A 14,502-nucleotide genomic window follows, 5' to 3' on the forward strand; every position below is an offset into this window, starting at 1 on the left:
AAATGTGTTTTTAAAAGTGTGTAACTGTCTTCTGAAGAGGGGCATTGGGGTTTGCATTGCTTGGCCTTGGTTTGGGGTCTTTTTCCTGGCTGCTGCTTTGGTTTCTTCCCTGTGAGGGTGGGGAGGCCCTTGAATGGATTCTGCAGAGCAGCTGCAGCTGCCCCTGAAATCCCTGGAAGTGCCCGAGGCCTGGCTGGACGGGGCTTGGAGCAGCCTGGGATAGTGGAAGGTGGCCCTGCCCATGTGTGAAAATCAGAATTCACTGCTTAGAATTGTTTAAAGTTTAATAATAATAGGATAAAAAAAGGACAATATTTCCAGCGCTGGGGTGCTCCTGGCCAAGAGCCAAAGAACACCCCGGTGTATACAGACAGCGTTTCTGATGTTTTGGGAACTCCTTTGCCTGACTTCTTCACACTCCAGCTTCTCTGCATGGCATCCTGGGTGTCAGCTCAATGTATTTTATTTCTTCTTGTGCCTCCGGCCTGCTGTTTCACATCCCCTGATGAGGATTTAGTGTGTCCTCCTTAAATGTAACGTGGTATTCTCTAATTGTCTTCCAGTGCTCTGTTTTGTGTCACGGTTATCTTGTCACTTGGACAGGTTGGTCAGTGGATGGCCTTACACTGTTCTTAATTACACAAAAACATCTTTTTTTTTTTTTTTTACATCTTATGTTTTGCTAAGGTCTGTAACACAGTACATTCATCAGACTGTTACTTCCATAAGTGATACAGAGATATTATATTGATTACACCACTATTTCTGTAAGCATCACGGTGCATGCTTAAGCTGACATACATTATATTAACAAGCAGCTAAAAAGAGTTACCATTGATACTATTTCTAAATCCCTAACAACACGCATGGGCTAATACATAAAAGCGAATCTGGTCACTCTTCACCCATGGCAGGGAGTGGAGCAAGATGGGCTTTGAGGTGCCTTTCCAACCAAGCCCTCCTGGGATTCTGTGATAGCACTGTCACCCCAAATCTTGTTTTCTGGGAAAACGCTCTGGGGACTGGCTGAGCTCTGCTTTTCACAGCATCGCGGGATGCTTTGGGTGCAGCTGCCACAGGAATGTGCCCGGAGAGGGAGACTCCACGACCTCCGTGGCCAGCTGTTCCCTCATGGAAGGAAGCTGTTCCCTCACGGATGTGGGGTGCCTGCGGGAGCGTCGCTGGGAAGAAGCTGTGTCATGTCCCTTCGCGGCTGCCCGCCAGGCCCTACAGCGGGGACACCCAAAAACGGCGGCACGGCGCTCCCGGCGTTGGGGAATCCAGGGAATGCCGCCGATCCTCGGGGAAGAGCTGCTTGGCCTCGTTCTCCTTTAGTTCCCCGAGTCCCGTGGGACATTAAGCCTCTCCCGGCGCCCCCCCCCCCCCTCCCGCTGCCCGCAGTGGTGCAGCCCGCTGGCGCGCGCCGATTGCGTCGCCGCGCGTCGCCTGCGCCACCCGGAAGCGCTTTGGCGGCGGCGGCGGAAAAGCGGCGCGTGCGGCCGGTTCTCGTTTGTGGCTGGACCCGCCGCGGGGGCCCGCACGCGCCTCCCGCGGGGGCCTCCGCTCGCCGTCCCACGATCGGCCCCCATGGCGTTCAACTTCAGCGCCACGGCGGGAGCCGGGGCCGCCAACCCGACCGGTGAGCGCGGGGGGAGCGGGGCGCGGAGGGGCGGGGCGGGGCGGGGGGGGGGGGGGAGCCGAGCAGCGGGCAGCGCGTGCCCCCCGGCCAATGGGGAATCGCGGCGGCGGCCCGCGCGTGTCCCCCTCGTGCTGCCCCCTCCCCGCCAATGGGAACTGCTGAGGCCGGCAGCGCGTGCCCCCCCGCCAATGGGAACGGCCGCCGCCTCAGGGGAGCCGCGCGTGCCCCCCAGCCTATGGGGATCGTGGCCCCCCCGCCTTCAGCGGCCCGCGCGTGCCCCCCGGCCAATGAGAATCGCGGCCGCCTCAGAGGCCCCCGGCGGGTCCGGGAGTCGCTCTTGAGGCGCCTGTGAGGGAAGGAGGTGGTGCGGGTCCCTCGGACCAGCGTCTTGCTTGCAATAAATTCGTCGTTTGGACAAGATGCCCTTGGAAGTTGATTTTTGAGCAAGGTAAAAGACAGGAGTTAACTTGCAAAGTTAGACTTTTCCCCCTCTGCTTTTGTCACTGTCAGTCGTGGTGAAGTGTAAGACAGAGCTTTCCTTGCCCTCACTTAGTGAAATAATTAATTGTTCGCTCCGAACAAGTCCTTTGGACAGAGCTCATCTTTGCTCTAGTTAACCTGAATTTTACTGTCTCTTTTACACACCCTCTTTGTGGCCACATCTGAAAGTAAAACATCACCTTGTGCTGCCTGTACACCGTGGCAAGGTTTATGACACTCACAGACCAATATCAGAGGGAAATCTGGGATCACACTTCAGGACTTCCCATTGTCTGTCGAGCACGAACCTGTTTCAGCTGCATCCCAGGGGTGCTGGGTGCATCAGTAAATCCAGCAAGGCTGAGGTGGGCAGGTTTTGCCAATAGAACTTGGATAAGTCTGCCCTGGAGTAGCTGAGGCTTGTGTGGTGCCTCAGCTGCTGGAGCTGAGTTTCGTGGTTATTCTGCTGTCATGTATCTGAGCGTATTATCCGTGTGAAGATGATTTGCTCTTGCCTTCCTGATAGTTTATGAATTAATTTTGCTATTATCTGTTACACTTAAGACGAATGCAGCTGCATTGAGCAGTCTTAGGCTGTTAAAAATTACTGTTAATGTGAATATTGAATCACAGAGATATGGCTTTGAAATAAGGTGGGGAAATGCTACTTCTTTATGTGCAGTATAATTGAAAAATAATGTCTTTACAGCAGCAGTGTGTGGAGCTTTTTACTGTCCTCCTTGTGTCCAATAAATAATGTTTAATGCCAGTTAATACCTTTTACTCTTGTCTCTAACTATGCCTGTCTTGCCCATGGGGGATGGAAAAATGCTTCAGCATTTTTGCCTTTCACTCAGAACTAATATTGCCTTGCTCTTTTTCTGCTTCCCGCTCGTCAGGATTTGGTGGGCTTGAAACTGCAAACTCCACTGCCAGTGGGTTTAATTTTGGGGGTTTCGGATTAACTGCTAATCCCGCGGTGAATTTTAATATTGGGAATTTCGGTGTTTCCACTACCTCAACTCCGCCTTTCAATTTTGGTAACAGTCTGGCGAGCGCAGGTAGATAATGCGTAAATACGTGTTCTGTGGTAAACGTCACCAGCAGGGGTCCAAGAATTACTTCCCTCACCGGGGATCTGTGTCCACTCCTAATCCTCATATCCAGTGAAGACTGGCCATGAAAGCTCTGGAAATAGAATGGGTTGGAGAGCCACAAGTTTGGAGGGGTTTTGCCTGTTAAATTCTCGAGGAATAGCTTTTGAGGAAAAATAACCCCGTAGCCAAAAGTCTTTGAAATGGGAAAGAATCCAGGTGGTCCCGAGCAATCCCAGAGCTGGTCCCTTTCCCCTGTTTCCTGACATGAGATTCTTGGACTACTGCAATCATGTTTTCATCTTCCCCCGTGTCTCCTCATCGGCCTTGCGTTGGCTGTCATGAACGCACCACACCTCAATGGTTTCTGTGCAGAAACGAATTGTATACGACCGGCACAAAGTCAGAGCCCGGCTGTGACCTGTTCCCAAAGCCGCCCTGCATCCCAAAACGGCCCTGCCCCAGCTCTCCGGGGGCACTCCAGGGAGGCCCGCACGGCATGGGTGCACGGGGGGTGGCTAATCCCTTTGTGGCCCCATGGAGATCCATCAGATCTGAGCCATCCGCTGGTGTCATTTCACCTCAAATATTTCCCATTCCCTATAAAAACACCGGACTGGATGGATTTCTAATGCTCGTGTTGGTGTGGAATTAGCCCGGGGGGTCCCGTTGCTGCTGCTCGTATAGGAATTCAGTCCATCCCACAGTGTCATCGCTCTCTGTGTCAGCGCCCCTCATCTGTTCTGTGCACTCCAGCGGTCTCATTGGGTTTATTTGCTGTGAACACTCTTGGGCTGGATTTCTTTGTCTTCATTTGAGCTGCTCCAGAAGAGACCGTGGACAGTCCATTTGATATTTAATTTGATACTTTGGTATTTAATTTGTACTCGCAGGTCCCTTTTCAAGAAAGGATGACTAAATTTGCAGTGGGTACAAAGTTACCTAAAAATGGTGTTATCTGCTGGTGCTCCTGCCAGGGTGTCCCCGCTCGCTGGCAGGACTGAAACATGGGTGTTACAGGGAACAATTTCTTGTGCCCACTCACATCAAGATGTTTGCTGAGTGGAAATAAAATGCACTTGCATATCAGCTTTGATTTATGCTTTTCATTTTGTTTGTGGACAGGAGGACCGTGAGTGTAATAGATCTAAAGAACCTTTTTTTTTTTTGTTTGCTATTGACACGTGAGTTAGGAGAGACAGCATCTTTGTGACCAGTCCTTTGTAGCAGACTGTCTTTTGTCGTTTGAGCACGTGTAAAAGCAGCATGAAACACAGAGACCTTGCTTTCCCAGACAGGTCAGTGCTCCACAGGCTGCACCTTGTGCCAGTGCCATTGGCACCACTGGAGCTCAGGCACTCACTTAGGTCCTCTCCTGCTGGCCAGTGACTGCTTTTCCTGAAAACTTGTGGAAGGCAGACTGCTTTTGCATTCATCTTCCTATACTAGTGGTTGAATCTCCAAATGAGGTGTAACGGGGAGGATCATTGGGAAACAAGTCTTTAAAAAAAAAGGACCCTGTAGAATTTTACCTGTAAATTTTGCCTCTAAGCACAGCGACAGTGTGTATCTGGCCTCAGGCTTTTTTTTTCCTGAAGTTAGGGCTGTTTGTAAAGTTCACAAAACATCAAGTTGTTTATTACACACTTAGCAGTGACATTGACCAGAAGTATTCCTGAGAAGGAATGTAAGAAATAGTACTGTTAGTTGTGTGTGTCACTAGGGAAAGCACATCCCTCTGGTAAAGGAACAAGATGTCAGTTGACTGCTGCCTTTTTGTTTGCTTTCTTGACACACCATACAAGTTCTGGCTTTGTGCTCTGTGTTTTGTCCCCCATTTCCTTGGACGATGAACTCGATCCCCACGCTCAGTGTGAACTACATGCTTGTGCCATGTGCCATCCGTCTGTCAGCACCTGTTCCCGTAACACCCGAGGCGTGCGGTCGGTTGTCGTGTTGTGCCCAGCTCCGGGGCCGTGTGCCACGGCCTGACCGCAGTCTGTGTTTGGCAGGTGCCTTCGGAGGTTTTGGGACCACCACCACCACCGCGGCACCGGCGTTCAGCTTCTCTGCTCCCACCAATACCGGCACCAGCGGTAAGGGACTGAGGGACTCACTGCCTTCAGAGCAAATCCAGGAGTGCTTTGGATTACACGGCTGCTGCGCTCTTCTTCTCCATAATCATGTACTTGTTTCCCCAGGACTCTTTGGTGCTACCCAGAACAAAGGCTTTGGATTTGGTACCAGTTTTGGCACAGGAACTACTGGAACTGGCTTGGGCAGTGGGTTGGGAACTGGGCTAGGCTTTGGAGGCTTTGGAACTCAGCAGCAGCAGCAGCAGACCAGTGAGTATGGCCTTTGGATTTACCCATCCCTTAGAAGTGAAAGCGCAAGACTGCTGTCTTCAGTTGCTGGGGTAGTGGGGCAGAAGTGTATTGGAACAGGAGGCTGTTTAACACTCAAACTCTTAAATAGAGCTCAAGCAAGTCCCTGAGCTTCACCCTTGAGCTTCCAACAATATTTATTACCCCTTTGGTTTAATGCTGGTAGAATGTAGTTAGAGAACTGATGTTGCAGTCACAACATTACAAGAAGGGGGAGGAAAAAGGCATTGAGGATAATTTAAATGGAGCTAGATAATAAGCAGCTTCAGCCTCTGAGTCCAGTGAATATGTAACAGCCAGTCTGCCTCTCAGATTTAGATATTGAGGATGCCAGAGGGTGACATGGATCAATACAGGTGTCTCGTTAAAAAAAAAAAAATTCTAATGTAGCATTCAGGAACTTCTGTTGTAGATTAAGAATGGCTGTAAAAAGACACTTAAGTAACATGATCTGATTTTAATTCATTTATTTATTCAATGTTTTTATTTTGCTTCTCAGAATATGATAAGAAGTGATGCTAGTGATAGGCAGGTTGTAGGTGATAGCACGGTCACAGATGGTCAAGGGGTTCATTTATTTATCTTCATCCCACCCAGCGTTAGGCACCGGGTTGTTCAATCAGCCTGCCCAGACACCCGCTCAGTCCAACCAGCTCATCAACACAGCCAGCGCCCTCTCGGCCCCGACACTGCTGGGAGATGAGAGGGACGCCATTCTGGCCAAATGGAACCAGCTCCAGGCCTTCTGGGGCACGGGCAAAGGGTACTTCAACAACAACATCGCTCCGGTGGAGTTCACGCAGGAAAATCCCTTCTGCAGGTTTAAGGTATGGCATGGTTCAGCTGCCCACAGAGGGCGCAGATGCCCTTACTCTGCTGACTCTGAGCAGCTCATGGGTGTTAAACCAGAGTTTGTCACTGGTAAGAGTATTCTGAAACAGTATTTTTCCAGGTAATCTGCACAGTTCTGATGCATACTCATTAAAAGGTTCGAAGATGCTGGAAATCTGGGTGGTGTGGAGGGACTAGATAATGAACCCAGATGTGGATCATGAAAGTAACAATTTCATGTGCTAGCATTCAGGTTAGTGTGTGTGTACTTTGAACAGACCTATGGAAATTAATTTTAATGTGTGTCTGTGTATGTTACAGTAAGACAGAAACAATTAAAAATAACCTTCTTGTCTGAAAGAAACTGTGAACATTTGGAATAAGAACTTCAGGGTCTTTCCTCATTGCTTTGTCTAGATTAAAATAACCCTCTATGAACCTGGCCTGTGCCAGGTTTAAAATCTGCCAACCTTTATCCTTGCCAGTGCTCATGCTGACTCCATTCCCTGTGTGAAGTCGTCAGCAGTTCCAGATCTTGCTTCTCATGTTGACAAAGAATTTGTGGCTCTCCATCCTCCACAAATCCTGCACCTGCTGACTGTCTTGCTAAGCCTCAGGCTTGTAAGGGGATTTGGGGCAGGCGTGGTGATACCCTCCTTCCCTGAGCTGATCCTTTGCAGTGCAAACTTTGTGTCCTGAATGTAGGTTAATACTGAATTAAGTCTAGTGTTGATTATGTACATTATGAGACTTCTGTAACATTTTTGCAGCAACTGTGCCTGCCTAACAAATGTTTGGTTTTGTTGCATCACCTTTTTCAGTGTTACCTTGAACATTTTACTGGGAATGCACCTGAAAGTTTATTTTCTTGTAAGCTGTTGTCTGAAACTGCTTTCACAGTTTCTGCGCTTTTGAAAAATTGCCCATTATAAGTTGTGTGATGCAAAATCGGTTATTTTAGAGTTTCATTTACTAAAAAGAAGAATCTTCAGGTTAGACGATGCCAGATACTAGGTTTACTCTTGTCCCTGTGACTGGAGCATTTCTAATGCCATGAATTCACATGCCATAAGTGAAATACTGACAAGTTCCATCTGTGCCACCAGTGGAAGATGCCTGCAAAAAATAGGGGAGAAGGTGGCACAGGGATAGGAACAGAGCGTCATAAGCTATTTTGGTTATTGCCTCTGGAAACACCCGGCATCAGATAAGAAAGAAGCATTACGTGAAGGGTTCCACTTGTACACAATTCCAACTGTAGGACACATGAGAAGCATGCAGCTCCAGACCAAGAAACGCATGCTGCTAAGGTACGTGTTACAGGCTGTTGTTTGAAGGAGCACAGTGAAGTAAAATAAATCTGTTCTAGTTTGAAAATGCTGTGTTGCATAAAGAGATCGTGGAAGAGTTATTTATTTAAAACAGAAATACCAGAGGTGTCATGTGCTTAAAAACAAATTCTTCCTTAGCTGTCGCTGTTGTTCTCCATGGCAGGATGGCTGGTTCTGCAAGGCTCACCATGGCAGGGGATCACCCTCTGCTGACAAAACCAGACTCCTGGGCACGTCCCCAGCTCATTTCTCTCTTCAACTGAACTTGCACAAAGGCAAAGGTGCAGGTCACCCACCCACATGCAGTGTCAGGGCCTCACAAAGCCCCTGCTGCCCACCCTGTCAGCAGTGCCGGCTCGGGGTGAGAGCTGATAGGCAAGAGGAGGTGAAAGCTGCCACTCTGCTTTTGCTTGTAATAAAGTCTGATCCTCTGGTTCCATTTGCAATTTGGAACAAGAGTCACGTTGTAAAATGTTCCTGATTGCTGTGAGCTCTGCTGTGTTAGCAACACCCCTGATGTGAAAAGGATACTTAGGAACTTGTGAAAATCCAGACTGTTTCAAAAGCCGTGTGAGAGATTGATTTAAAGGGGATTGATTTTATGCTTGTGCAGCTCTGAATAAATTGTGAGTTAGCTTTTAAACCAGTTGCTCTAAAAATGGAGGGATTTAGCCCCTTCCCTTCATGCCACAAGGATATGAGTTTGCTAAGTAACATACCTTCATTTTTCATTTGTTCCTTGGCAGGCTGTGGGTTACAGTTTAATGCCCAACAACAAAGATGAAGATGGCCTTGTGGTCTTGGTGTTTAACAGAAAAGAAGCAGATATTCGAAGCCAGCAGCAGCAGCTCGTAGAATCACTACACAAAATTTTGGGAGGAAACCAGACCCTCACTGTCAATGTCGAAGGTGTTAAAACGATGCCTGATGACCAGTACGTGAAATTCCCACAGGCTTGCCCGTTTATATTGCATGTTAGAAAGGGTTGGTGCCTAAGTCTACTGTCTCCCCTTCTCCTTGATTTTAGAACTGTTCATCCTAAGTTTGATTTGTATCTCTTATTCCTTTGTATAGTTGTTCGTACGGCATTAAGTCCAGTACCTTTCCAGAGATTTTAGGTTATTCTTAATGTAGTACTGCTATCACCATAGAATATGGTTGGTAAAACTGGGGAGAGCAGAGAATGTAATGGTATTTACAGCTTTTCTCTCTCTCCTTTGCTGCATTAAACCCTGCAGCTACTGGTACTTTACATCTCACTAAGCCAAAGGAAGTTAGAAGTCAGCTGGGAGAAGCGATAGCTTGGATTTTGGGTGGTTTTGTATTGTGTTAGCTCCTTTGTGCTGCTGGCCTTTTCCTGATGTTTCGCATTTTGCCTCGCTTAGGACAGAAGTGATAATTTACATAGTGGAGCGCTCGCCCAACGGCACCTCGAGGAGAGTTCCCGCAACGACCCTCTACGCCCACTTTGAGCAAGCCAACATCAAATCATCCCTGCAGCAGCTGGGGGTCAGCCTGTCCATGGCCAGGACAGAGCTGTCCCCGGCACAAGTCAAGCAGCTCCTGCAGAACCCTCCTGCTGGTGCGTGGGCTGGGCCTTTTGGGCTCTCCAGGAGAAAAGCTGGTGTCGGCCTGCTGGAAAACACCTGTGAAAAGAATAAGAAAAAAAGAAAAGTTAGAAATCCTGTACTCACTTGGTAGTTTTCAGATGGCTCTCTTAGCTTGCCTATGTGGCCACAGACAGCTTTGCACATATAGCTTTGTTTTAGAGTAGTTAAGGGCTTTTCATGTCATTTGATTAGCTGTCTTACCTTTATGTCTAAAGCTTTTATATATGTCCATGTTTAGGATATGAAAGGTCGTGAACTAACTCTGGATTGGAAAAGGCATTGGGCCTAGTCTTGCAAAAAAGTCAGAGCTAACTCCTACTGGGATTATTTTGCCAACTGATGTGGTACTTCGATCACTTAGTTACTGATTTTTTTAAATATTTGTTTGTTTCACACAATAAGCGACTTTAAAAGGACAGATGACCGAAATGTGGCATATAGTGGGAGCAGTAGGAATTTCTGCCTTTAAAGTATGGATTATCCAATGGGAGCACCTATGGGTTATTCCTTTTCCCTGCTTTCAGACTAGTGCTTGACAGCCCTTGGGTCTGAATTTACTGCCCCTGCTCAGGACCAGGACTTTTAAAGAACTACCCTACTTTAATTAACCATAATTTGTGCATTTGGGTTAGCATAGTTCAATGGGTTTGTGTATTGCACCTCATTTTTTCCTGGTTAGCAGCTATAACATCTCTTTTTTTTTTTTTTTTCAGGTGTTGATCCAATTATATGGGAACAAGCCAAAGTTGATAATCCTGATCCTGATAAGTAAGTCAAATAGTCTGTCCAAGTATTGAAATATTGCAACAAGGCTTGGACAGGGGAGAAAGAGATAATAATTGCATGGTACCCTTCAGTTAACTTGCAAGAAAGTTCTCAAGTACAACTTGGCCACGTGCTGATCCCCTTGAAAGCAGTGAAGATTACTGGAAGTGCCTGTCTTAATCCCTTTACCCATTTAGGTGCTTAGGAGCTGTCAGGATAAAGAGTCTTACTTAGGTTCCTTGGAGATGTGGTGTCCTCCATTACATGGATTAGTTATTGTGAATTATTTTTTGCAGCCGTTGTGTTTTTTTTCTCTTTCTTGCAGAAGGTGCTGCACATTTGTACCCTCCAGTAGTTACAGATAAATTGGGCTGGTTTCTTTATGAAAAAGGAACAGGTTGTTGGGAATAGTGAGGACTCTAGAACTTAGCAAAAGAAGATGTGGTTATGTATTAATTTATAAAAGATCAACATAATCTGTGACTTTATATTAGATTCTGTTCATAATTATTAACCCTTACCATGTGTCCAGTATAAAAACATGTTGTAAGAAATATTTGTGTTCTCCTAGACTTATTCCTGTGCCAATGGTGGGTTTCAAGGAACTGCTGAGAAGATTGAAGGTCCAGGATCAGATGACCAAACAGCATCAAACTCGATTAGATGTAAGGTTGCTCATCTTCATCATGACTTGCTGTTGACAAAGGATGCACTGTTAACTGCACCTGCCCCTGTGTGTTCAAAACAGAAACGTGAACCATGTTCTTAATATATCCCTTAAATAGATCTTTGCCCAAAAACTGAACAGAGTGGTTGGGCTTTCATTTGTTTCAGGTTCAAGCTTACTGTTTTGTTACAGGCTAATCCACACCAGCTCCATTAAGTTGTATCGGCACGGACTTTTAACTTTGGGCAACCAATTTTCCAATGCCTTCTGAAAATCCCAGTTGTGTATGAAAATAAACACAAAGCAGAACAGTAGAGGTAGAAGAAAGCTTTCTAAAATCATCTGGGTCAAAGATACCAAGTTGCTGAGTGGTGTAGTGTTGTGATGCTCCCAGTTTTAAATCAGGCCTACCGTGTTCTGTTATCAAAAACTTCTCTGGCTTCCAATTGACTCCCATCTCCTCTGCAGATAATATCAGAAGATATCAGTGAGCTGCAGAAAAACCAAACGACAACTATGGCAAAAATTGCACAGTACAAAAGGAAACTGATGGCGCTTTCGCACAGAACTTTGCAGGTAACAATCTAAGTCCTTTGACACAGTCTAGTGCCACAAGCAGTCTCAGAGGGAAGAAGAACCTGTTCCATCTTCAGTGCTGAAAATTATTCTGACTTCAGCCAACAGGTGTTCATTTAAGTACCAGGCAGAGCTGTCAGGGAAAGGTCAGATCTGCCATACTTGGGTACCTTCTCTCTCACCCAAAACTACAGGACTGCCCTGAGGTCTTAGAGCAGCAGACTAAATGCCACAACAAATCCAGTGAGAAACAGGCTGAAGGAAGGACAAAAAGATGTAGATGGGCTGGTGGGGAGAGGGATGGGCCAAGTGTTCTAATGAACTTCAAAGGCTTCTTTTGTAGGTGCTAATAAAGCAGGAGATCCAAAGGAAAAGTGGTTATGCCATTCAAGCAGATGAGGAGCAGCTTCGCGTACAGTTGGACACAATTCAGTGTGAACTTAATGCACCCACGCAGTTCAAGGTGAGTGGCTGACAGAGTTTGGCTAACACCTCTGGGGTTTCCTCACCGAAAACATGTCAGTTTTCCGCATGTCTGCTGCTTGTGGAAGACTTTCAGTCTGGCAGTGTGATAGGTTGTAGCATCATGCTCTTTGCTGAATAGCCAGTAGGTGTTCCAGTAGTTTTGAGTTCTTGGAAATAATGGAGTTGCTTACCCTTCGCATGTCTTCCAGAACATCTAAAAATTGAATGAGCAGCAATGCTTTCAGCCCTGGAGACTCTAAGGAATGGTAGATGCTGAAGCTGTACCAGCTGTAAATGAGTTGTGTTTGATTGAAGCCTGTTTCTCTTCCCAGGGCAGGCTGAATGAGCTCATGTCCCAGATCAGGATGCAGAACCACTTTGGAGCAGTGCGGGCTGAAGAGCGCTATTACATAGATGCAGACCTCTTAAGGGAAATCAAGCAAGTAAGTGTTACTGGGTAGAACCCTGGCCTACTCTTTGAACTTGATAATTTAAGCCAGACACACACTGACTGGATCTAGAATGCCACGTTCTTGCCTTGTTTGATGAAGTCATCTTTATAATTGATCTCAGTGCTAGGGCACCAAGCTATTGTACAAAACCACTCAGTGGAGATAGGCTGTTTCCAGAAAATGCTGTTATTCCTTCCTCAAATAAATGATGCCAGGATTATCAATGTTCCAATGACACCAGTCATGACACTTTTGAGAAATATTACCCAATAAGTCTGTGAAGCTGAACAATACTCACACTGGTTTGTGAACTATCTGCAGCACCTGAAGCAGCAGCAAGAAGGGCTGAGTCACCTAATCAGCATCATCAAGGATGACTTGGAGGACATCAAGCTAATAGAACACGGGCTGAATGAGAGCATTCCCATCCGAGGGGGAGTCTTCAGTTGACTGGTGGAGGTTTACACAGAACGTGGTAGTGGAGTTCATGGCTCACCTTCCAAGGCTAAAACTGTTGAGGTAAAATAAAATACATATCTTGTAGGAGCAAAATGGTATTTTGTCTGTTACTTTTAGAATTAGGAAAGCCTCTTCTAAGCTTTTAAAATTGACCTTTGGAAGGTTTCTATTTTATAAAGCTGTATATGCTTTAACAAAAGAAGGAAAACTGAATCTGTTCAGATACCATTTTACTATAAAACTATATGTACTATTGTACATTTTTTCCTTTTTTCTTCTTTTTTTACAACAGCATTGTCCTAAAAAATGCAGTGCTGAGGGGATTGTTTCACTAATGACTCGTGGAAAGCTTAGCCTGCTTCCATGTTTCTGTTAGAACAATCAAGTAGCACCATTGTGTAAACAGCTAACCTAAATCATTACAGAGATGTTTGTCGCTGTAACTATGTTGTTCTCTGCAATACCAGTCGATTACTGGGGCAAGCTACAGAAAGTTCATGTTTCCAGTTTCTGTCCTTCCTTTGGACTGCAAGGATCTAATGGTTATGTTTTGATCACTTTATATATATGAATTATACAAAGCTTTGCTGCCCCTCTAAGTAACAATGTGTCTGGACGTTGTCTTCTGCCTTTTTTTAAATTGCCCAAGAGTAATAAATTCAGTCTGACTTTGTAATAAGTGGTGTGTGGTGTTGGCTCTCAGTGACATCAGCAAAGCAGTGACGCTGCTCACAGCTCCAGGTAAGCACACTTCACTCTGCTCCAGGTGCTGCGAGGTAACCAGCTGTCAAACCCAGTGCCACAGAGCTGCTTGGCAGCCTCAGTCCCCAAACCAAAATGAAAGGTGTGGCCCCTAGATCCTACCTGGCAGCAAGGGCTGCAGAGCAGCTACCTACTCACCCCATGCCGTGGACGGAGACCTGCTTTTCCCCTCAGTACCAAAGTCACTGAAAATAACTGAAACAAAAAACAGTGATCTCTGCAGTGGGAGTTTGTACAGCAGAAACAAACATGGAAGAGGCAAAATAATTTTGTTCATTACCCATCAGAATTAATTCCATTCATTAAATTTGAAGGATGGAAAGACAGAAATACAGCTGCAAATGATGGGAGACCTGTATTGTGCATTTGAGAGTGTTTGTGGAAGCATGATTCCATTACAATTGAAAAAGCCTACGTGGAACTCTAGTTAAGGGGGAACATGATTAGTGCAACCTATGCTTTTGGAAGCATAGTTCCAGTTAATAAACTGTCTGCTTTGGGCAATGAGCTCTGTAAGAAACTCAGTGAGATTAGAATTCGCTTTTGGGGGCTGGGGTAGCAGTCTTAAGTCTTCTGCCATGGGGCCACTGCTAGACTGTGCTGCTTGTATTTGAGAAACACATTGTTTCTTGTTTTGCAAACTCTTCACATTCCACTCCACGAGCTGGAGTCCTACCATGCTTTGAAAATAATGAACCTGCAGCATAGGCTCCCTAGCAGGGGGCTACTTGATCTACTGCCTGGGCTTTGGAAATGAAATTATCTCAATAGATTCTTTAAACAAGTCCTCCTGCTACAGACAGTGTTGCACACTTGAGGTATTTTCTCCAACATTCTGGTCTACTAAGTACTTAGTAGCGCCAAACTTCCAGAACAAGCTTACCACAGCAGAGGAACATGAGCAGGGAAGTAGGTGTCATCACTGGAACAGCACTGCTGCTCACAGAGGTAACTAGAGAAGAAATGAACAGCCAAGCAACAGCAGTC

At 46.2% G+C, this 14,502-nt stretch overlaps 1 protein-coding gene across 1 annotated transcript; it reads left to right on the forward strand.

Annotated features, from left to right (window-relative positions):
- Positions 1–986: 986 nt before the first annotated feature.
- Positions 987–13,426, forward strand: NUP54 (nucleoporin 54). Its single transcript, XM_053975382.1, has 12 exons — positions 987–1,639; positions 5,226–5,309; positions 5,415–5,558; positions 6,195–6,424; positions 8,506–8,693; positions 9,145–9,341; positions 10,083–10,137; positions 10,706–10,799; positions 11,270–11,377; positions 11,721–11,840; positions 12,175–12,285; positions 12,616–13,426. The coding sequence occupies exons 1-12, from the start codon at positions 1,588–1,590 to the stop codon at positions 12,742–12,744; spliced, it is 1,512 nt and encodes a 503-aa protein (XP_053831357.1). The 5' UTR covers positions 987–1,587; the 3' UTR covers positions 12,745–13,426.
- The last annotated feature ends 1,076 nt before the right edge of the window (positions 13,427–14,502 follow it).

Source organism: Vidua macroura, chromosome 4, assembly GCF_024509145.1.
Source record: "Vidua macroura isolate BioBank_ID:100142 chromosome 4, ASM2450914v1, whole genome shotgun sequence".
Lineage (NCBI taxonomy): Eukaryota > Metazoa > Chordata > Aves > Passeriformes > Viduidae > Vidua > Vidua macroura.